The sequence below is a fragment of the Pelophylax lessonae genome (genome assembly GCF_965119305.1).
Source record: "Pelophylax lessonae genome assembly, chromosome: 3".
Lineage (NCBI taxonomy): Eukaryota > Metazoa > Chordata > Amphibia > Anura > Ranidae > Pelophylax > Pelophylax lessonae.
Window position 1 is genome coordinate 365,928,653 of NC_138770.1, and position 25,346 is coordinate 365,953,998.

The window sequence follows — 25,346 nt, forward strand, 5'->3', positions numbered from 1 at the left end:
CAGGAACTCGTGTCAAGGGGCCTGACCTGAGGGGTACACTCATGCTCTTAGGATAATCAGTCGACTGGTGTCAGTGGGAAGAGGATGCTAGTGAGAGTGTCCTGAGGATAGATTATCGTCCATCAAGTCATCTTGTCAGAGAGCCAGCAGAACAAGAGACTTAACCCCATTCATCCTAGTGGCAGGGTCAACCAACAGCCTGGTTGTTTCATATCCACCAACAGAGATCAGAAGATAGAAGTCCTCAAACGATGTGAATAGTTCAATCGGAGTATCCCACTATTCCCTTCTCCCATCCCAAATTAACAATAAAACAACAAAACTAGCAACACCCATTTGTGTGTCGAGCCTTTGGGAACCAGGAAGGATTCAGAGACTTTCCTAAGTAAATATGTGCTGGTACCCAGGGGAGCCCATAAATATAGTATCCAGCAGTCCCTGTGGGGGCAGTGCTACATAAGTAAACCACAAATACAATAATAAAGTGTGCACTTATTCAGACATTTGTAAGGCAGACTGCACTAAATAACAATAAACTGCTGGTGTTGCTATCAATAGTTTTTCCGTTTTGGATAAAATATTAATCTTGGTGTTATCTTTATAGGTGTCTGAAGCATGACTACATCGTCCGTTTCCAAGGTAACTTAAAATGCTTAAATTTAAAATTGTAATATTTTTATGAAAAAAAAATGCTTTTGTGAGCTTTTGGTAAAGCTGATTTTCCAGGTATGGTTTGTATATCTTGGACCAATGTAAGTATGTATATTCCATACCTGTGGGAGATGAAAATCACTGTGGTAGTCACTGTGGTGAAATATGCAGTAGTAAATTGTTGCTAAATTGCAGAGGGGGTGTTGGCTGGCAGAAATTTGCTGTTGGGGTGAAATGGCAGGAGTGCTGAGTGGCAAGGAGATACAGTGGGTATAGAAAGAATCACCCCCTTTAAAATAATGAGATTTTGTTGCTTTGCTGCCTGAAATGAAGACAGTCACTTTTTGTTTTATCCACCTGTATTTAATCAGTGCAACTTATAACTTCCAAGTGAAAGATTTAACACCAACATGTCAGAAAAAAATCAAAAACAGAATCCCTGAGTTGGAAAAAGGATCACCCCCTCCTAAAATTGACTTGTAAACTCAATTCGGGTGTAGCTGGCACATAAAGCCGTTTGATTTTTAACTGTAGTCAGCTGTGGTCAATTTGATTAGCTCAGCATGAAAAGAGCTTTCTTTGAGCATTTCAGTCCCTGCTAGTGCAACTGAAGCAAACAATCAACTATGGATGGCAAAGCACTTTCACTGGGATCTCCGGGTTAAAATTGTGGACAGGCACAAGTCAGGAGATGGATACAAGAAAATTGCACAGGCTTTATCAATGCCTAGAAGCACATTGAAATCTATTATTAAGAAGGGGAAGGTATTTGGTACAACCCAGACCCACCCTAGATCAGGACATCGCTCCAAACAGGATGAAAGAGCCAGGAGGAAACTGGTTAGAGAGGCTACCAGGAGGCCTACAGCCACTCTGGAGCAGTTGCAGGAGTTTGTAACAAAGAGTGGTCATTGTGTGCATGTGACAACAATATCACAAATTCTCCACAAACGTGGCTTGTATAGGAGGGTTGCAAGAAAAAATCCACTTCTCAAGAAAGGCCACATGCAGTCATGACTGAGCTTTGCCAAAACGCACCTTGAAGATTCTGAGGCTACATGGAAAAAGGTGTTATGGTAAGATGAGACTAACATTGAATTATTTGGCCTCAACACCAAACGATATGTCTGGCGGAAATCCAATACAGCTCACCATTAGTACAATAATGCATGGAGGTGGTAATATCCTGTAATTGGGGTGTTTCTCTGCAGCAGAGACTGGAGCACTTGTCAGGATATAAGGAAAAATGAATGGGGCAAAATACTGTCAAATTCTTGAGGAAAATATGCTGCCCTTTGCCAGATGGTTGTCAATAGGAAGAAGGTTTACCTTCCAACATGACAATGACCCAAAGCACACAGCAAAAATTACCACACAGTGGTTGAAGGAGAAAAAGGTGAATGTCCTTGCATGGCCTAGTCAGAGTCCAGACTTAAACCCCATTGAAGAAGGAGAAAGACAGGAAGCGCCACCTAAGTGTAGTATTATAGGCAATTTATTGTTGCACAATATATTAAAAACTCACAAGATGTAAGTAGGTAATTGGCTCATCAAATGAGGTAGGCAAGGGGAGCAGTTTTGATCCATCCCTCTCTTTATCCACGCTGTCCATGGAGCTGCATGTTGGTGAGTCCAGCTCCTGTGGTTGTCCCGTGCACCAGGAAGCGAACCAGCGTGGACCGCAAGCGAAAGTGATGTATTACTTACATCTTGTGAATTTTTTAATATATTGTGCGACAATAAATGGCCTGTAATACTACACTTAGGTGGCGCTTCCTGTCTTTCTCCTTCTTCATTCCCAGATACAGAGCTTGCTAGACTCTGAGAACAGCTGCCGCCTCTACATATATATATATATATATATATATATATATATATATATATATATATATATATATATATATATATATATTTATATTTTTTTTTTTTTTATTTTATTCATCTTACAAACTAATGGACTTTATGGATTTAATTTCTGCTAACTCAGCTAACCTCTTTTGCGCCAGATACATTGTGTTGAAACCTCATTGAAAATCTGTTGAATGACTTGAAGATTGCAGTCCACAAACGGTCATCAACAAATTTAACTGAACTTGAGCAATACTGCAAAGAAGAGTGGGCAAAAATGTGCAAAATATGTTGAGACATATCCTAACAGACTAAAGGCTGTAATTAAAGCAAAAGGCAGTTAAGCAAAATACTGGCACAAGAGGGTGATCAATATTCAACCCAATAATTCTGTTTTTGAATTTCGTTTTTTTTTTTCTGACATGTTGGTGTTCTATTTTTCACTTAGATGTTAAAACTTTCTCTGAGTAAATACAGATGAATAAAATAAATACAGGCTGCAAAGAAACCAAATGTGATTATTTTAAAGGGGAATTTATTCTTTTTTATACCCATTGTATGTCAGGGTGCAGAGTGCCAAGGGTACTAGGTTTTTAATAAGCCTGCAAGGAGGCTTCTCTAAGTGCCTGACGTAATGGTCTCGGCTCGTGGACCACATGAACTTATGAACACCCACTAATCTAAGTTTTATAAGTGCAGTTAATGTGAGGAGAGGTTCTTTAAAGCGTATCTATACCCAAAAGCAAAAATTGAATCTATTGCAGCTTACCAATCCTTAGGTGTGGTGGCTGCTTTTAGGTCTTTTTATTTTTTGGCTATCTTCAACAGGTGATCAGGTCAGTAACACCCTTTCTGTCTTTGCTTTATTTCCCTATCTATTTAGGAGATAAAAACAGACATCAATGCATCTCTATGTAAAAACGGATGACAACGGATGATCATCCGCTTTCATCCGCTTCCGTCAATATCCATTTTTTGGAATGGAGGAATGCCCTATTTTTCACCAGTCAAAAAAACGGATCAGACGAAAAACGGATGTAAACGGACAAACGGTCCGTTTTTCATCCGTTTTTGCATTGGTAGTGGATGTAAAAAAAATGTTTGAAAAACGGATGAAAAACTGATACATTTTTTCGAGACTGAACTGATGAACTGAAAGGGGCCTTAATGACCAGGCCACTTTTTTCAACTTGGCACTGCGTGACTTTAACTGACAATTGCGCGGTCATGTGACGCCCTACCCCACAAATAGAGCTTTCTTTTGGTGGTATTGATCACCTGTAGCGTAAAAAATAAAAATCGCACAAGAGCGACAATTCTGAAAAAAAATCAATATTTTTCACATTCTGCTATATAACATTCCCAAAAAAAAAAATCAAAATGTATTAACATTTTAGGCCAATTTGTTTTCTGCTACATATTTTTGGTAAAAAAAAAAAAAATCGCAATAAGCGTATTTTGATTGGTTTGCACAAAAGTTATTGCGTCTACTAACTACGGGAAAGATTTGTCATTTTTTTTTCTTTTTTTTTTCTAGTAATGGCAGCGATCAGCGATTTTTAGCGGGACTGTGGCATTGCAAAACAGATCAAACACTTGACAATTTTGACACTTTTGGGGGGACCAGTGACATTGCTACAGTAATCAGTGTTAAAAATATGCTCCGTTACTGTACTAATGACACTGGCAGGGAAGGGGTTAACACCAGGGGCGATCAAAGGGTTAAATGTGTCCCTAAGGAGTGCATAAAATATATAAATAAAAAAACATGACCTAAAACTTTCTCCAAGTTTGTAGATGCGATAACTTTTACTCAAACCAATCAGTATACACCTATTGGGAAAATATGTAGCAGAATACATATTGGCCTAACATGATATTAGAATTATGAATGATGACTTTGATTTTTAAAAAACATTTTATTGGGAATGTTTTATAGCAGAAAGTAAAAAATATTGTTTTTTTTTTTTTTTTTTTCAGAATTGTCGCTCTTTTTTTGTTTATAGCGCAAAAAAAAAAAAAACATAGAGGTGATCAAATACCACCAAAAGAAAGCTCTTTTTGTGGGGAAAAAAAGATCAGCAATTTTATTTGGGTACAGTGTCGCAGGACCGTGCAATTGTCAGTTAAAGTTAACTAACGCAGTGCTATATCGTAAAAAATAGCCCGGTCATTAATGCCCCGTACACACGTGCAGATTATCTGAAGACTTTTGTCTGTAGACTTACCAAAACCATATAATATGAGGTCAAACCTAAACACTTTCAATTTGTATGCAATCTGGCAGGCCCTTGCACTACATAGAAAAGGTAAATCTGAAGACAAAAGTCTTCAGATAATCTTAGGGGGTAAAACCTGGTCCAGAAGTGGTAAAATACTTACAACTGAGCTATGTACAGCTATCTTCAGGTGATTGGATTCTGGCTAAAAAGACTGCTGGGACATCCCTCGTATAACTTTCCCATCCTCAGCTGGCCTCATTTTTTTACTCATGTGATTAGGTGATCAACCTCTTCTCTCTACTGAGATGACCTCCTTTTTATGGGTCTTTTTTCTTCTTTGGATCCTTTCAATGGAAATTCTTCCATCAAGACTTGGCTGCCCCATAGCAACTGTGCCTTTTAGGAAACATCTGGATCGATTGACTCCTCTGCAGAGCCTTGGAGGACCATACCTAAACCCCACTACATGAAAACTCAGGGCTGGCTTGTAATGTTGCTTCAGCTCTGGATCCTGCTCTACAAATCCAGAACTGTGCTCTGCCTGGCTCAGAGCAGAGTCGCTGAAGACCCCTACAGGCTTACAGAGGGCTAAGCCAGAAAGGGGTTAAATCCCCTTCATTCCTGCAGTTGAGGGGTAACTGGTAAGTCAGGGCGAAAGTTCTTTAAACATTAATCTCAGAGTGTCCCTTTGTGTTTTCTTTTCCCCTTGGAGAATCTCCTGCTGTTTCTTCAGGAGTACAGTTTGTCCAGAATAGCAGGAATAACAGGATAATGCCATTGTCCTGCTTGGGAAGACTTATTTTTATTTTTTTTACTGGGGGATGCTGTGGTGGTGTGTTTGTGCCTGTTCCATTGTAATGTAAAGAGCGGTTGATAGGTGGTTTGAGGCTTCCGTTAAATCCCTCTTCTCCCTGTGGTTGCTTGGTCTGGACTAAATGTATGGCCTGGGACCTTGGTTACCATTCTTATGGAGTCTTCTCTATCTACATGCACATCCTCTGGCTAAAATTCTTGTTGGCTGAACTCCTGTGCAAGGAATGCCTTGAGAGTCTACCCATTGAGGGTGAATGCTTGTTGGGTGCTTTGACAAGTACATCAAGGGGGTAAGAGTATTCTCCTTGCCTAGAAGAAAAAGGTGCTTCTACCAGTAAGCCTTACACCCCTGTATTTAAGAAGGCTTCTTTTCATTTCTTGAAGTCCTCCAATGCCAAGTCTAAGACAGAAACTTTTATAAAAAGTCAAGCCAGGTCTAGTGTCAAGGCCTCCTCTCACTAACCAAATGCCTCTGCTTCTCGGAGTGGGGGAGTCGCCTGTGCTGTCTGTGCAGTCTTTGCGGCTTTCTTGTCCCAACCCATCTCAGATCTGTGGGTTCAGAATAGTTTCCAAAGGCTACAAGTTTGAGTTTTGTGCTCTACCTCCCCCTTGCTTCATGCCCCCAAACATGCTTTATTATCTGTCTCAATGGGCAGGTCCTCCTGACTGTTGTGCAGCAACTTGTGTCCCAGGAGATTGTCACCCCAGTTCCTACTGCAGAACATTTTCAAAGTTTCTAATTTCCTCATTACACACCCCATGCCCAATGGGGAAGACCATCTCTTTCTGGACCTAAAATTTCTCATCTTCGAGTACAAATGTTTTGCATGAAGAATGCCAGGTCAGTTATTGGCTGCCTCCATACACATCAAGGATGCGTACCTATACATTCCCATTTTTCCACAATATCAATGCCATCTGCAGTTTGCAGGGCGACCAGTACTACCAATTTTTCGCTTCTCTACTTGGTCTGTATGCTTACCTTCGAGCTTTCACCAAAGTGATTGGCCCAGGTTCAGCTTTGCTCTGTGCTTGAGAGATTCAGGTTATGTTGTACTTTGATTCTTCAGCAGAAAGTCATTAATCTTCATTCTCCCAAAAGGACAGCACCTGCCAAATGTTACAGATTCAGTGGAGTTTAGGTATTCTTGCTCTGAGGAAGTCATTGCTCGACCTGTCTCACTTGTTGGAGTATCTGGGCCTATCTCCAGACACAGCCCTGTCCAGGATCTCTCTGACCTGGACAAACTTTGCTCTTAAGCCTGGGCTTAGCAGAAACCATTGGTTTGTACCTGCATGAGGGTTGTGGGTCTCCTTTGAGGCTGTACCGTATGACCATTTCATGCCAGACCATTGGATCTCAACATTCTGGCAGTGTTGAATTAACAGATACTGTCATTTTGACTGCTCCATGTGTCTGGTGCCTAGGGCCAAATTCTTCCTAGCATAGTGGGTTTAGTCCAGTGCTGGAGTTAGGAGACCCTTTTCTCCTCAGTCGTGGAAAGATGTTATGCCTGCTTGTCAAGCTTGATCGCAGTCCTCTCAGTACAAGGGATGTAGTTGTCAGAGAACTCTCACCTTTCCATTAACATTCTGGAACTCCGAAATTATTCGGTTGCTCCTTCCAACGCAGGACTCCTCTCCAATATGGACACTTGATGAGAATCCAGTATGACAATACCATGCCTATGGCCTACAATAATTATCAAGGAGACACACCCCTTAAACTGGACAGGTTTTTGACAGATTCAGAGATCCTAAGTCTTTGCACTGGAAGCTTTGGTGACTTCATGGGATCAGAGCCTGATCTATGCCTTTCCACCTCTACAGATTCTCTCTTGCTTACTTTGCAAAATAAACCAAGCTAAGAGAGTATTTTGGTGATTTCATTGCACCAGATTGGCCCAGGAGCACCTAATTAGTGGACATACTCAGACTCCTGGCAAACACTCTCTGGAAACTTCTGGATTGCCTAGACCTCCTGTCCCCAGGGCCAGTGTTATGAAAATGCTTCTCGGCTGCTGGCTTTTTTTGGGATGGCTGTTGAAGCTACGGTACTGAAGAACGGGGACCTCTCAGATTCTGTAATCCCTAGACTTTTTAAGACTAGAAGTTTGCTTCTTTCAAAGTCTGCGATCGCACCTGAAAATCCTACTTTGCCTAATGTGAGGTGAGAAAATATCATCCTTGAAATTGCTTGGTATTCCTTCCTTCCACCAGTCTGGTTTGGGCCAACATCTGGTTTTAAGTACTATCAAGGGACACATTTTAACCTTGGCCATTCTATTTCAGGGACCTCTGGCCTCTTACTCTAACCTATTAGGAATATTCCCTTGTTGTACCTTTCATGCAAGGTGGCATTTCTGGTTACAATCACTTCTGCACAGTCTCTGAATTAGCAGCCTTATACTGTAAGTACTCTTTGCTAGTATAGCACAACCGCAAGGTTGTTTTGAAGCCTAAGGCCTCCTTCCTCCCCAAGGTGGTCACTGCTTTAAAGGCTATGTTCACTTTTTTTTCGCCCCTAAATTCCAGCTTCCCTGTGTACCAATATACCATTAATGTACCTCTGTTGCAGAAAAGAAAACGCTTTCTTTATATTGTAGGACAGGCATACCTCAGCCTACAGGTTATTCTATAGAAAACTCCTCCTTTACTACATGGTATCATGGTATTCGTCCTGGTATGTGGCACAGGAAAACGATTAGTGAACTAAGGAAGTAGATCACCAGCTGACCTCATTAACACTCACCTTGTGCCTGCCGTCCCCCTCCAAAAGATTGCTTCCATCCACCTGTACTCACATGCTGTTCATGTCAGTGACCACTGTTTGCCCTGAAGACACAGCCAGTTTGTTTCTCTGCTGACATATTGTTTTGTATCTTCCACTTGCTTAGATCGTTCATTTAGGAGGGCGCATGCAGGAACTGAGTGATCACATAACCTTTGTGGAGCACAGTTTTAGTATTGAAAACAGGAGAAGTGTGTCCCTGGAAGTCTGTAAAGCTCACCATTAGTGATGAGCTCAGGCCTGTTCGGATCGAGCCTGCCAGGAAGCCATCGCTGCTCACCGCCAGTCATAGGCAGTGAGGCATTTCCTGACCGGCAGCTGCACATATACATGCTGCCTATGATTGGCGGTGTGCAGTGTCGGCTTCCTGGCAGGTTTGATTCAAACACGCCCGAGCCCATCGCTACTCTCTATACACTATTGTACAATCTCCTATCAATCTACCATCAACTATGTAGCGCAAGGGCCTGCCTGATTGGATACAGAGTGATTGGATAGATAGGTGTGTCCTCCTATTATATATTTTTGGTAAATCTAAAAGATTATACACCTAAAATTAACTAGTTGTGATTTTGGCCCCATTAACAAATGCGGAAGCAAATGCACATTTTGTTGAGTGCAAATGCTCAGTAAAAAATGTGCGATCGGCAACGTGCCAAAATACCCCACGGACTACTGTGCTGCGTTTGTTCCCCTATTTATATATATATATATATATATATATATATATATGCACCGGGAAGGAAGGCAGGACAAAAAGAAGCCCAGGAAGAGTCTTACATCCCTAATTAACCCCTTCCCAGCCTTGGCAGGCCAACTTACTTAATTACATACAGAATACTCCATGTAGGCACCTTAAAGTGTCTGCATCCAATATTTTACATCCCCCACCATATGTCATGGGCTCAGCCCTGAGGAGAAATGCTAGACCAGCATGTCTATGAGGGTCCCAAAAATGCCTCTAGGGGTCAAGGGGTACCACACATCAGTTGACTAAAAATAATACATCCTAACTGCTGTTGTGAAGTGTTAATATTGTAACTATCACATACCATTTATCTGAAAATAAAGGCTCGGTTGACACTGTGGCTATACCTAGAACAGACCACTTTCTGAGCTGCTGACAGCATAGTTAGCGTAAACCCTATTTTAAAGTAAACTGTGGTGAGGGGTAGACATTCAACCATTTACATATTTATAACAAGTAATAAGCTTTACAATAGGCCCCCTACTGACCTCTGCACTTAATGCCACTATGGAGCAATTCATCCAAAAAATTTACAATAGAAGCAGTAGAGTCGTTCTTGACAGGTCTCAACAATCTTCTTGCTTCCCATGCTTCCCATGCTTTAGCTTTGTGTCTACATTATAGATTAGAAAGCACTTCAATATAGATTAGCACCCTAATAAGCCTTTGCAGTGCTTAGTTCTTGGCAACCAGTTAGTTGCAAGGGCCAAATGCTGTTACATGAGAGAGAGGATCACGTCATCATTGAGAGTGTAAGCTCCAAAACAGAGTGGCAGGGTAGGAGTGCTGCAAAGGTGAGCATAAGTGGATCGGTAATGGGCTAATAAGGGACTCTGCCTTGATGTCAATTTGCCCTGAATAGACAGAGATAGTCCGTTTATATATAACTTTCTATTCGCTGTCCATTGCGAAGAGAAGATAAATGGATCCATTCCAGGAGGTGATAAAATAGTGATTATTGAGAAAAAAGGCTTGCAGTACTTAATTAAATAACTATTGTGAAAAACAGTTCCACAACTACAGTATTTTTTAATGTGAATGTAATATTTCAGTTTGAAAATTAGTGTAAATTGATGGAAATTATGTATGGAGTTTGTATTTTTATGTCTGAGTATGTGTAGTTTGCATTTTGTAAAGGTATTCTGTATCCGATTTCTTCTGGGGAGATTTATGATTTCAATATTTGTTATTTCCAGGGCTGCTTTGTTTTTAAACCAAGTGCAAAGAAAAAAAAGGTTTCTCTTACAAAAGGTAAATAACATTTTTGTAAAGTTTTGAGTTTTTTTAGATCAATTAGAAAATTTTAGATAAATAACCTGTATTGCCAGAAATATACTAGCTTTAAAAAAAATGTTAATTATTAATAGTGGATGATCTTTTTTATTCACCACCATAGTATTAAACTGATCAAACATTTTAGTTAATATATTGATAATGTCATGATATTCTTCTTTTTTTCATATAACTATTGTAATCATTTAGACTTTGTAAGAATCCTTTTTGATTCAATTTGATGCAATACCTGCTTTACAGACTTTTGGTGTCAGTTGTCAGTTTTTGAAGATATTCAGGGGAATTTTCTACCCACGCTATTCTAAGAGGTGTGAATGGCTTGCTGGGCATCTTTATAGGACCTTACACCAAAGGTTTTCTCAGGAGCTTGACTGTGTTGACTAGTCCATCAAAGACTGAAATTCAGCTGCCTGTGTCTTCATTATATAGGTTTTGCATAGTTTAATATGTGTGTTTTGGATAATTGGCCAGCTATGGGATGAAACTTTTACCAGTAATGCACTAACCACAAGGAATGGTGGTATTTTGTAATTTACAGTGGTGACATTTGTAGTTCATTATTCCAAGCACTCACAGCGTGCTTTCTTTGATGTATACCACTAATACATTGTTTTAATTGATCCAGATACCTCAAATTTAGACTCGTCTGTCCATAAGCCTCTTTTCTTTCTCCTCCGTTGAGGAATTCAAATACTGCCGGTTATAATACTGCTTAGAGATTTAGACACTGGCAAGCATGAAAAGTAGTAATCCAGGCCTTGTGTAAGCCACATTCTAACCCACTTTCTAGATCCAGTGGTCACCCCAGCCTCTCCCTGATTTTTGCTAGTGTTCTAGGTGGTTGGAATTGGAAACCCTCTTCTCTCTTTTTTTTTCTTTTTTTTTTTTTTTTACTAGCTTTTTTTCTGTTTGCGGATTTATTTATTTTTTCCCCTCTGAGACTTCATTCAAGACTCCTGCTTGAGCTAGTCTGCCTATAGCAGCTATCTGGATCAGCATTTCCTCTGCAGCTGTTGGACTGGACATATGGATTTAACCTGGAATGTTGCAATCAGACAATGGGCTCTATATTTTAAGAGGACTAAGGCCCCTTTCACACTTATGCTACCTAAAAGTCACGTGATTTATGGACCTCAAAACGCATTAAAATCATCCCAAAGTAGAGCAGAGACTACTTTGAAGTCGTTGCGACTTGAAGTCATACAGATATGAACGTTACTCATTTGAAATCATGGCATATGATTTGTCATGCGACTTTGCAGTCCCAAATGCAAGTCGCACAAGTATGAAAGGGGCCTTATTAAAGTATATTTGGTAATAATAGAACGTGAAAAATTGCAAAAACCTTCCTACATAACAAAAAGTTAAAATGACAATGTTGTCAAACCTAGACAAGAAAGCAGATGCAGACACCCACACGAACAACACATCCACCACACACTCATCCAATCCGATGATTTAATCAAAGTGGTACTAGTACAAGTGGCTGCAGATGGAGTATCTTGTGTTTTTTACCACAGTTGAGTAGTCTATGACTTCAAAGGTAGTACAGGGCCAGACGTGATGTGAAGTATATGAGGGATGGCTGAATTTGCTGAGTCAATCAGTGTTGCGTTTGTACAGCTGTAAGTACAGGTAAAGGCAGAATGAGGTCTGCGCACCGATGTACTGAATGGTAGCCCAACGGCTAATCTGGCTGTGTAAAGCTGGACTGTGGGCGGGTGGGACGGGTGCAGATGGGAGCGGTGTGCATGCAGTATCTTGCTAGAAGGCCGGCTACATGCGGGTGAGTCGGTGTCCTATGGACAGTATACACAAAGGAAGTCAGTGTGATCTCACACTTCCCCAGCTGTGCTAAAGGCTCCTAATGCCTCATGGACAGAACCCACATAGGGGTAGTTCACCAGAGTACTCTTCATTCATGCTGCTCTGTGTGTGCAGTGTCAGTCAACAGGTAAATGACGTGGGTGTGGGAGTCTGCAGGGTCTGGTCTAGGATGTCACAAGAGTAATTACGCCATGCTGACATGTGTCGCCCATGAACACGAGTTTCTTTAGAACAAATAGGGGTTCAGCTGAGTTGCCTTAAATAGGGTAATTAGTAGTTGCACCGTTAGGGTTTCTCTATCGTTCATTGATGGAAGCAATCTCTGTTCTTCTTGACAGTAGGGTTATACTGCCCCCTACAGGAGTAGGACACTAGGCAGTTCTGGCTACGCCTATGAGCAGTCCCAGAAGGTATACTCCCTCTCTCTGCTATAGGATGTCAGTTTTTTTTTCTGCTTAGTCAGGAGTAAGGACCTTGTTCCTTGCCGGGATCTCTGGTCCTGGCAAAAATTTTTTATCTAGTTAGTTTTTTTATCCGGTCTACAATGTACAATCAACTAAGCTGGACTGGGCAACGGGCTGGATATATAGATCCAGTGGTCACCCTAGCCGGCAAGCGTGCGCAGACCCCAGCTCCGCGCTAGGTCGGCCACAACATAATCCCACTGGATGGGGACTTGCCCTGCAAGGTAAAAGTCTTGCCAGGTCGCATACGACTGGGTCTAGGCCCGCGTCACAGCGTTCCTATTGGCTGACAGCCCCCCCACTTCGGTGGAGAGAGGTTCTGTCAGGAGATGGCGCCGCCTGTTCCTGGTATGGTGAGTAATGCTCACCCCCTCCCCCTGGTGGGTTTTGGGGTAGACGCGGGCCCCTCCTCGCTTTCTGGGGCTATGGGGCGCTTGAAGCTACCCCCGTGGGTTGGGGCCGGGTGTCATGTCGGCGGGGGAGCGGGGGTGGTGCGCCGCCGGTGACCAGATGAATGATCCTGCGGGATCCCACCAGTGCCCCCCATCCTGTCGATCCCATCCAGGGGGCTGGGGATCCCCTCAGGGGCCCCCAGAAGCTCCGCGGGGCTGCCATTTTCTTGTAGCCCATGTGCTAATAAGATCGGTGGCCATGTTTGTGTAGCCCGGCGGCTATTTTGCAGTGGATTCCCATTGAAAATAATGGTGGCCATGTTTTTGGAGTCCCTAGAGGTGTTTTTTTTTGCGGTGAAGCCCCTCCTCATACCCCAGTGCTGACACTCAGGTTTCCTTCTGATTGCAGATTGCTGCAGACGTGCTGTACATACATTCTGGGCCCTCCTGGTGCATCTCTGGTGTGAGTGGTGAGTCTGGGGGACATGGACTCTGTGGAACACGTTTCCCCACCTGATCCCCCTCTTGTAGACCGCAGGGCCCTCCGGATCTTTTTTTGTGGGGTTCCCCTGGTGCGACATGGACTCTGTGGAACACGTTTCCCCACCTGACCCCCCTCTTGGAGACCAAAGGGCCCTCCAGATACCCAGCTATCCATAGATGCACTGTCAGCGATCCTGGAATCCTTTGCTTCCCGGGTGGAGGTGGCCTTAAGGAGGCGAAGTGCCAAAAAACGCCTCCGGCCTACCCCTGCCTCAACTGATGTGTCAGATTCTGAATCTGATTCAGCCTCCGCAGACGTGGTTCTCCCTGCCGGGTCTACTCCCCTGTGCCCTGTCTCCTCTGATAGTGAGGATGACACCTCTCCCTCCGCCACCGCGCAAGAACAGGCGCTGGTGGACGCACTGGTTGTATCGGTGCGTGAGACCCTAAAGATGGAGGACGCAGCTACGACTGAGGCGCAGGTTACGTTTGGCACTCACAAGCCATCCAGAACGGCAAAGGTTTATCCCTTTCCAGCGTATTTTGACAACATGGTCAAAAAAGAATGGGACCGCCAAAAGCGTCCCCCCCCCACCCCCGGGATGCCTAAGCGGATTGCCAGGCGCTACCCCTTTGAGGAGTCCCTTATTAAAAAGTGGACTGTGCCACCTACGGTTGACCCTCCGATCTCCAGACTTAATAAAGCTACCATGATTCCAGTGGAGGATTCCCCATCCTTTTAAGGATCTGGCGGATAGAAAGGTGTAGTCTGTGGTCTGCAATATGTACTCCCTGGCGGGGTCTGCACTAAGACCGGTGTTTACTTTTGCCCTGGTGTCACAAACCTTGACTGACTAAATGGGCTAAATTACTGCGCCGTGACCTGGAGGGGGCACAACTCCCCCCCCAGCCTTTGTGGAGCTGGCGGACCAGTTGGTTGAGTGGCTGCAATTTCTTTGCGATGTCTCGCTGGATGCAGCTCAACTATTTGCACGACTGTTGGTTTCGGCACTGGTCCTTCGACGTATACTTTGGCTAAAATGCTGGTCTGCGGATCAGACCTCAAAGAAGGCCTTGTCTGATCTACCTTTTCAAGGTGATCGCCTGTTTGGGGCTACCCTTGATGACATTATCAAAGGTCTTACAGGGTTTAAGAGTACCTTTCTCCCACAGGCTAACAAGGGTAAGGACCCTCGTCGTAGACGGGGTCCCTCCTTCTCAGCACACAAAACGTTTTTTCATCCCTCAGGGTCAATTGATGAGGGATCAAAGTCCTTCAAGGCCCCCCCGGGTGGCTGCAAGCGACCCTGGTCTGGCAAACCGAAATCTGGTTTCTCCAGGCCTGCGGAAAAGACCCCTTCAGCCTGAAGGTGCGCCCTCACCCGTATCTGGGGTGGGGGGACGTCTTTGCTGGTTCCCGGACCTGTGGTTATCCCGGATACAAGACAAGTGGGTTCACAAGGTCATACGGTCCGGTTACAAGATCGAGTTTTGATCCGTCCCTCCGGTAAGGTTCTTCCCTTCCAATGTGTGACTGTCCCCGGATCACTTGCAGGCTCTCTTTGGGGCGGTACAGGACCTGTTGCAACAAGGAGTAATAGTTTCGTTTCAATCTTGGGAAAGTTTTCAGGGCTTTTACTCAAACCTGTTTACAGTCCCCAGGAAAGAAGGCAAGGTGCGTCCAATTCTGGACCTAAAGGCACTGAATTGCTTTGTGCGAGTTCAAAAATTCAAGATGGAATCCATTCGCACAGTGGTGGCTTCCCTACATTGGGGATTTCCTGGCCTCCATAGACATCAAAGATGCCTACCTTCACATCCCAATATGTGCAGGACATCAACGGTTTCTGCGTTTTGCCGTGGGAGTGGATCACTATCAGTTTGTGACGTTACCCTTTGGTCTCGCCTCTGCTCCTCGGATCTTTACAAAGGTCTTGGCTCCGGTCCTGGCATTGTTACTCCAACGGGGGATATTGGTCCTGGTTTACCTGGATGATCTGCTTTTCCATGCAGAGTCTCCCACGGCGCTGGTAACAAACTTGGAGATCATCATGAGAACTCTGGGGGAGTTCGGGTGGGTTCTGAACCTTCAGAAGTCGTCCCTGGTCCTTTCCATGAGACTGGACTATCTGGACCTGACTTTGGATTCGTCCTCAGCCGGGGTGTTTCTTCCTCCGGACCAACTCCAAAAACTACAGAGTGCAATTCGGCTATTGCTGTCCACCTTATGATCGTCCCTTCGGACTTGTATGTGTAACGCTCATGCGTTTTTTGTTAGTGAATGGATTTGCAGCTGCAGAATTGTTACACTCAGTAGTCGTGTAGAGATTCTGTTGAACAACATATCCAACTCTCAGGACTTCATCACCGTGCACAGCCTGGTTATGCAATATACATACACTCTATATGATGTTCCTGGAGTGATAGAATATATGATAGTATAGAGGTGAGAGACAGGCGATAGTATGGTGAGCACTCAGTAATAGTATTCAAGAGAGTGGTAGGTGATGGTAGTATGCAGATAGGTTCTAACAATCATGTATAGAAGATAGAGTAACCCAGTGCAAAGATAGTTGATGGTAGTCCCAAGAGCTCACAATCTATGCAGATGATAGGAGTAGCTTAGATAGAGATAGTCTTGATATATGCAGTAGATGATAGTGAAGTAAAGTTAGTAAGGGATCCCCTGTGGGGTACTTATCACTAGATAGTTAGCAGTAGCAAAGTCCAGTAGTAAGGAGTGATCCGGTAGCGAGATACGGGATCCGTAGCGAGGTTCCGGTTCAGTTCAGGTAAAGGGTATAGCTGGAAGCTCCGGCAGCACAAGACAAGGTAAGCATCAAGGCACATTGAACGAACACATGTGAGTGAAAGCCGGTGGTTTAAATAGCTGTTCAGTCCGGCGCCTCATGATGATGTCAGCACTCTTAAAGGGAAACACACCTATATGCACTCCATCTACCTAGGTAGATGGAACGCACCCGGAAATTATGTGATAGGAGGCACTGAGAGTGCCAGGATCTTACAGTATGAGAGTTCTGGGGCTGATGGTTTTGTTCTTCGAAGCGGTCGCTCAATTCCACACGAGAATCCTCCAGAAGGAAATTCTTCTCAAATGGAACAAAGATCCAAATTCTCTGGACACCCAGATCCAGCTGAGTCAGGTGACCAGAGGGTCCCTGATATGGTGGCTTCGGTCCCCGATGCTCAAACTTGGAAAATCCTTTCCTCCTGCTATATTGGACAGTGATCACCACGGATGCCAGTCTGTCCGGGTGGGGAGGTGTTCTCGGCAAGCTTTCTGCTCAAGGGGTCTGGTCTCGGGAAGACTCCAGGTTACTGATCAATGTTCTGGAGCTGAGAGCGATCAGACTTTGCCTAGTCCCCTGGACGAGGCATCTTCAAGGCTGTCCAGTGTATATTCAATCGGACAATTCCACGGCTATGGCTTATGTCAATCACCAAGGGGGCACCAGAAGTGTCCTTGCGGCCTTGGAGGTGGCAGGCATCCTTCGATGGGCGGAACGATTTGTCCCAGCTCTTTCCACCGTTCACATTCCAGGAGTGAAAAAATTGGCAGGTGGATTACCTCAGTCGACAGACTTTGGATCAGGGGAAATGGTCTCTCCATCCCGAGGTGTTCCCAGCAGTTGGGCCTTCGTCGCCTTTCCAGAAGTAGATCTGTTGGAGTCTCGGATCAACAGGAAAGTGCAGAGGTTTGTGGCCCGCTCTCAGGACCCTCTGGCAGATGCCACAGACATGCTGGTGGCTCCGTGTGGTCAGTATCAGCATATGTATGCCTTTCTTCCTCTCAAGTTGCTGCCAAAACTTCTTTGCAGGATCAAGGCGGAAGGGTTTCCTGTCATCTTTGTGGCTCCAGACTGACCTCGCCAAGCTTGGTACACCAACCTGGTCAGGTTGGTCGCAGACGTTCCTTGGAGACTTCCTCTCAGGGAGGATCTACTGTCTCAAGGGCAAATCTTCTAACTTGCTTTACAGTCTTTGGCTTTGACGGCTTGGCTGTTGAAAGCCAGGAGTTGAAGGACAGGGGATTGTCTACTGCAGTGATTCCCACTGTGCTTAAAGCGAGAAAAGCGACTTCTAGAAAGATCTATCATCGTACGTGTAAGTCGTATATTGTGTGAAAGCAGACGCAACTGCAATCAACAAAAAATAAACAAAACTCAAAATGTGCCTCCAGGTCTCATTCACAATAGTATGTATTGAGTGGAATACAACTTTAGCATTGAAGTCCGATTTCGGTATTCAATAAAAGCATATCAATGTACAGTATATCCCTTAGCTATGTAAAAAGACTGGTAACAGTGATAATGGTGACATGATAGACTAACCTTTTGAGCTCAGAGACGACAAGGTGAGTGGGCTGGAGATCCATCTATTCCAGATTTTATTGAAAAGGAGAGGGTGCTTTCTTAGTTCAAAGGTGAGTTTGTATAGCCGTAAGCTACTGTTAACCAATTGAAGCCAAGTGGCTATATTAGGTCCCGACGTTCCCTTCCAGCTCAGGAGGATAGCCTTTTTAGCAAAAAGTACAAAAGGTTTTTTTATCTTAATAAATTCTAAGCAGAGTAAAGACAGAGCAAATAAATATTTAGAACTGGGTGTTTTCACAAACTTTAAGTGCCGGTTCACATTTATGCATGTAATTTGGTGTCGTTAACTTTGAATTGACACCCCCAGCGTATCGCATATGGCAGTGTGAACTGCCTGTGCTGCAGATGCGATGCGGGAACACGCTGTATATTCGCAGCGTTCCCGCATCGCATAAATGTGAACCGGCACTTACACTTTTTTTTTTTTGCAAATAACACCTGCATTGACACCATGATGATTGGGTTAGGGTGACTGCTTACTGGTTTGGTGTAGATTTTGTGGTATGTTTCAGACACTCATTAGTACTAAAGAAACAGCATGGATGAGTTGCAAAGTGTCTTCAACATTACAAGTGCAGTTGATTGTAGTCAACCACTCCTGGGGTTATACCTGCTTCAACTGTGTGTTTCCTTTAACTGTGTTGTCTCAACAGATTTTTTACACTTTCTTCTTTACACTCCCCCCCCCCCCCCCCCCCATGCCTAGATCCAGAGATTTTTTATTTTTTTTATTTATATCTTTATTGGTGATTTTTTTTATATATACATACATTTTAAACAAACATTGTCATGATCTGACCAAACCCCACCCCCCTTACCTCCCCTCCCTCCTCCCCCCAATTAAAACAAAAAAAAAAAGAAAGTTTTTATACTTTTATGCACTCATTCCCAACATTTCTTCGTATGAAGATGTATTCCATACTATATTACCGTACGCCAGAAGGGGTATGGGGACCCCCCCGCAGCCTGGACCAGGCTCCGCCCAGGATGACCCTCTCTTAAACTCCCTTTAAGAAGAATTGGCTTCCAAGTATTGCACCCAGGGTCTCCATCTCAACTTAACTTGATCCTCTGAATTTCCCAATATGGCGGACAGTTCTTCCATCTTAAAAATCTCGTTGACCTTCCCACACCACAACTCGTAAGTTGGGATCACTGTCTGTTTCCAGAAAATAGGTATGCATGCCCTTGCTGCATTCAACAGACGCAGAGTCAGGGACTACCTGTAGCTCCGCACTGAGCTTCCTGTCAAATGCAGCAAGCACAACGCGGGGTCCTCTAGTATATCCACGTTGGCTATATGTTTTATAGCCACTGCTATCTTATTCCAAAATGGCCGCACTCTTTTACATCCCTAAAAAATATGTACCATATTTCCATCCTCCAATCCACACCGCCAGCATTTTCCTGAGACCGCCTCTTTTATTCTGTGTAATAGTGATGGGACTCTATACCATCTGGTTAGAATTTTATACCCTGTCTCTTGGATCTTACAATCTAGTGACTATTGGTGAACTAATCTCAGGATCTTATTTATCTGCTCTTTTGACCACACAGTGTTTAACTCCTGCTCCCATTTTTGGATAAACGGCAATTGTTGGTCTCCCTCATCTTCTGACAATTGTGTATAGAACCTTGAGATCAAATGGCCCGTCGCGTTACCTGTTCTACACATATTTTCCAGATCCGTTAGCTCTCGTGGTGCATACCCTTTCTGCCGAACTGATCTAATATAATTATACAACCGATAAAGGCTGAAATAATCTAGCGATTCTCCTGCACCTGTCCTAAGTTCTTCTAGGGAGGGCATAGGCCCATTTTGCCATATATCACCTAGGCGCCTTTTACCATTCTGAGCCCACCTACGGAGTCTGGCATTTATACACCCCGGGGGAAAATCCGGGTTCCCCAAGATCGGTGTCATCGGAGATATACCCGGGGCTACCCTCCAATGCGACTGAATTCTCTTAGTTTCTTTTATAGTCGCTCCCACTGTAGGATGTTTGAGAATAGCGTCTTTTGATTCGAACACCGACCATGGGGCTGGGGGGGTTAGCTGACCTGTTTCCTCATTCTCTAAATCCACCCATCGTTTGGTAAGTTTATTGCAGTGCCAGTCTACCACCCTTACTATATGGACCGCCCTGTAATATCTCAGGATATCTGGTAATCCCATCCCACCTCTTACTTTGGGTAAGGCCAACGTCTGCATCTTAATTCTCGGGGATTTGTTTGCCCAAATATAGGTGCGGAGTATGCCCTTGATTGATTGAAAGAATTCTTTTGGAACTGCTATTGGAATTGTCTGCATTAAATACAAAATACGGGGTAACACATTCATTTTAATAACGCTACAGCGCCCAAACCACGTCACTGCCAACAGCTGCCATATTCTAAGATCTGCTATAATCTTTCCTACAAGCGGAAGGTAATTCTTTCTATAGAGATCAGCGGGATCTGCCGTTAACTGTATCCCTAAGTATTTCAGCGTATCTGAGGCCCATTGAAACGGGAATGCTGTTCGAAGTGCTCTCTCTTCTTGGTCAGATAACGATATGTTGAGTGCCGCTGATTTAGTTACATTAATTTTATAATTAGAGAACCCACTGTATGTTTTCAGGGCGTCTAGAATATTTGGTAATGAAAGAGAAGGGTTAGTAGCAAAAAACAGCAGGTCATCCGCAAACGCGGCCACCTTGTGTTGTTCCCCCCCCGCTTTGGATTCCCGCTATATCCGGAGAACTCCGAATTCTGCACAATAGGGGTTCCAGACACAACACGAATATAAGCGGGGATAGAGGGCACCCCTGCCGTGTGCCATTAGAGATAGGGAAGTAACTCGACCTCCATTCATTTACCCTAACCGCAGCCGTAGGAACCGTATAAAGTGCCAGTATAAATTGCAGCATTTGTGGTCCCAGGCCTATGTATGACAGGGTGGCCCGGATAAAATCCCATGCCACCCTGTCAAAGGCCTTTTCCGCATCCGCTGCGAAGAGAACCATCTTCTTCCGTGATGTACGTGCCCGATGTATTAAATCTATGGCTCGGATAGTATTGTCCCGGGCCTCCCGGGTAGGAATAAAGCCCACTTGGTCGAAATGGACCAAGTCTGCCATATGTGGTAAGAGCCGATTTGCTAATATTCTTGCGTATAGTTTCGTGTCTACATTTATCAAAGATATCGGGCGATAGCTGCCACAACACAGGGGGTCCTTCTCCTCTTTAAGTATTAGAGTAATATGCACCCGTAAAGAATCCAACGGGAACGCCGCTCTTCTTCCCACTTCATTGAAATGTGATAGTAGGGGGTTCTTTAAACGCTCCCCAAATTTCTTGTAATAACTTAAAGTAAAGCCATCTGGGCCAGGTGCCTTATGTGCCTTGGTCTGTGAAATCGCAGCGGCCAGCTCTTCCCCCGATATCTCGCCTTCCAAAGTCAGTACTTGGTCTTCTCAAAGTGTACGCATGCCCGAGTCTCGTAAATACTCCATCTGCTTCCCCTTTTCTGGACTTTTCTTGCTCCCTATTTCCGGTAGGTTATATAGTGACCGATAGAGCAGAACTCTTCTGCTATGTCAGCTGAAGTGTGAACCTCCCCACCTTTTGTATTTCTAAGACGTAAAATTTGAGTTAGTCTTTTTGGGCCCCTCAATGCTCGTGCCAGCATCGCCCCTGGTTTATTTGCGTATTCATACAGGTGTCTTTTCAACCATAACATATTTCGTACTACGTCTTTTGGAAAAGTATCTGATTCAATTCCTCTCTTACCCGCATGAGAGGGATCAAGTGAGCTTCCGCAAGCGTTCTCTTATGCTGTCTACTCAGATGTTCAATTTTAGTTAGATATTCTTTAATTTTCGCCTCTCGCTCTCTTTTACGCTGTGCACCCAACTGTATCAGAACCCCTCTTATCACGCACTTGTGCGCTTCCCAGATCGTGGAAGGTGAGAGCGACTCCGATGTATTTTCCAAAAAGTAGTTATGTAACGCCTCATCTATCTTCCCCTCCGTTTCCGAGGATTGTGATAAGGCCTCATTTATGCGCCATGATCTTGGACTACAGTTTTTTGATTCCCACTCTATACTCACATACAACGGAAAATGGTCAGATATTGAAAAATCACCGATATCTGAGTCTGTCACTAACGGCAGGTCTGCCTGGGTAACCAGGATTCTGTCTATCCTACTATATGCCTTGTGGATTGGAGAATAGAAAGTGTAATTTCTCTCCCCTGGGTGCATCAACCTCCATGGGTCGATGAGGCCCAGGAGGGAGATCTCTTTTTGTAGCCTTCGTAATTTAGCAAATGACATATATGAGCTTCTTTTGGAGGTATCCAACAGAGGTTCTGGGGCATAATTAAAGTCACCTCCCATCACTAAGTGCCCTTCCCGGAATTCCAAGACAACTGGAATCATTTTCTGTAAAAACATTACATGCTCATAGTTGGGAAAATAGACATTTACGAGGGTTACCTCGACCCGTCCTATCCACCCCTTCACCAACACGAACCTACCCATTGGGTCAGCCAATTCTTCTTTCAGGGTCCAATTCATAGCACTTGATATTAAAATGCTCACACCCTTTGATATAGCAATAGGGGATGTAGCGTGGTAAACCCATGGAAAGTCTTTATTGTACAATTTTGGTACTGCATCTTTGCGGAAGTAGGTCTCCTGAATGAAAGCTATTTGTGTAGCATCTCGTTTTAGATCTCCCATAAGTCTCCTACGCTTCTGTGGGGTTGATAGTCCCCTCACATTATAGGTCGTAATCGTACAACCTGCTGCCCCCCCCCTGGGTCGCCCCACCTCCAGCCACCATTGCGGAATGGTCCCCTGCCCCCTACGGCCACACAACCTATGCGGAAAAAAAAAAAAAAAAAAATTTATAAAAAAAAAAAAAAAAAAAAATTTGACAAGAAAAAAAACCCCCCTTCACCCACACAAGTATGTATATACTGTTTAATACCCACTACCCCTACCCCCTCTAATGGTTATCTAAACCAGCGCAACCAGGCGCTATCTACTGAGGGGGCCGTGGTTCCCAAAACCCCGCGAGCAAGCCACTGTACCTGGACACTCTCCTTCAAGAACACAAGAGGGAAGAAAAAAGAAGAAAAGGCTGGGCTCCAAAAATTGGAGCCAAGAAAATGGGCTCTACTCCCTCTCACCCCTACCGTGGTGGTAAGGATGTAGTCCCTATCTTATCACTGGCAGACAGTAAAACTATAAATTTAAAGTGTCCAGCTAGAGGTGGTCTAACTCGGCGGACGATCGCCTCCCTTCACATAATGTCAATGTCCTACTCCCCCCCCCCCCCCCCCCCCACCCCAGAGACCCCCTCTTACGCCTCCCAATCTAGTCAAACTACCCCGAGCCAGGTCGCAGATAAAGGGGACTTGATTGCTACATGGTCAGATCCCTTGCTTATGCCTTCTACTCCTATCACTCTATGGATTCCCCTCCCCCTCCCCCCATCTCCCTTCCTGAGGGCCCTTCTGCAAAACATCTACCCTCCCCTCAACTCCATCTTAACCCTTCAGACTTGCGCTAGGTCCTGGGAGGATCTCTCTTACTCACTTCTAGTTGCTATTAACCATAACTATTCCCTGAGTCACTATATCCTCTGTATACACCCTAATAGTGATTTAAATTCGGTATTATTAAGTCTCACATATCTTCTTTTTTATGTCTTAAGCGTGTCCCGCACGAAGTGAGGGAACACTCTCAAATTACCTCTAACTCAGTGCCCCCTTCCCTCTTAACCCTTAAGATCGTGCTCCGGCCCTCCATGGCTGGCGGGGGCACGAATAGAGACAAAAAAAAAAAAAAAAAAAATTTATAAAAAAAACTTCTTGTGAAGTTATAATTGATTTCTACAGATACAAATATATAATATCCAACTTTCCTGTGAAAAAAAAAAAAAAATCCAAAAACGCACACCACAAATCCCCCATAAGAAAAACATGAAAAAATAACACAAATCACGCTAAAAGTAACCCCCCCCCCTTCCCCTTCGAGGGTGACTCAGATAGTAAGGACATATAAAAAGTAAAACAGAAAAAATGCAGAAAAAACGCCCATATCTTGACAAAGCAAATGTTCGAGGTGGGTGTGGGGATACCAGGGACCTCCACACATCTTAACTTTCCCCCCTCCCAGAAAGAGAGGGAGAAGAGGAGATAGGGAGAACCCCAGAAACAAACAAAAGAAAAAAAAAACGCATGGGAAAAACCGGAAAAATAAATAAAAAAAAAAAATAAAAAACATGGAATAGGCCAGGAACCTGTGTGCAGCACTTTTAGGTTCGTTGTATTAATGTCTCCTTGTCCTGAGCATCTGTTTTGCTCCCACACCTATCTGCTCCAAATTTCACCCATGTTGTATGGCTTAATTCATGTAATAGTTCACGGAGTTTCCTAGGACATCTATCCAGTCACTCGCATGGATCGGGGCGCACCCCAAAAATGTAAAGAGCCCGGGGAGCTGGTCTGGCCATTTCAATAAGAATGTTTCTCTGTCTTTCACCACTTTCAAATGGAAGGGGTGTCCCCAAAAATAGGTTGCTCCCACTTTTCTTATGACCTCTAGGAGGGGTTTAATTGCGGCTCTCATCTTTAGGGTCCCCCGTGAAAGATCTGGCAACAGTTTCAGCTGAGAACCTTCATACTCAATCTGCCCTTTTGCCCATGCTTGTCTCATTATGTCTTCTTTAAAGCGGAGTTCCGGGCACAAAAACGATATTTTTTTTTTGTGCCCGTCCGCTAGTTCAGCCTAACCTGAAAAGGAATTGGATAGTTAGATTTTTTTTTTTTTTTTAAAACTCACCTTGTAATTGACGATCGTAAATACTCACCTCAGGGTACTTCCTCCCTCGGAGCCGCGGCTCACCTCGTCACTTCCTGCGCTGCGATGATTCCTGGGAGCTAAACGTCATCGCTCCCAGGAATCAATGCGCCGGCACCGGCCCCGCTCGTCACTTCCGGGCGACGCCGCATTCCCCTGCTAAACAGCTTCTGGGCATGCCCAGAAGCTGTTTAGGAATGCGGCGCCGCACCGGAAGTGACGAGAGGGGCCGGTGCGGCGCATTCTGGGAGAAGAAGACGCGGAAGAAGACGCAGAAGAGGACCGTGCCGGCTTCAGCTGCCCACAAGAGAGATGGAAACGCTGTGGAAGAAATTTTATAAGTAAGTATTTCTTCTAAAAGGTAAGTGCGAACCGGGACAGATCAGAGGCTAGCCATTGTGGAATGTGCTAGCCCTGACTGTCCCGGGGGTATGTTCATTAAAAAATGACATCTGTGCCCGGAACTCCGCTTTAAGTGAAAACAGGTGAATCCTAATCAGGACAGCTGGGATTAGTTCTGTTACCGTCCTTCGGGGCGCTTTAACCCTGTGCACTCTGTCAATTTCCA

At 44.2% G+C, this 25,346-nt stretch overlaps 1 protein-coding gene across 1 annotated transcript in view; it reads left to right on the forward strand.

The window, feature by feature from the left end:
- Positions 1-596: 596 nt before the first annotated feature.
- The window catches only part of ORC3 (origin recognition complex subunit 3), a 248,159-nt gene continuing 223,409 nt past the window's right edge, over positions 597-25,346 (forward strand). The window contains exons 1-2 of the mRNA XM_082252390.1: positions 597-639; positions 10,270-10,324. Of these exons, the coding sequence (XP_082108516.1) occupies positions 616-639; positions 10,270-10,324 (79 nt within the window). The 5' untranslated portion in view covers positions 597-615. The remainder of the gene's footprint in view (positions 640-10,269; positions 10,325-25,346) is intronic.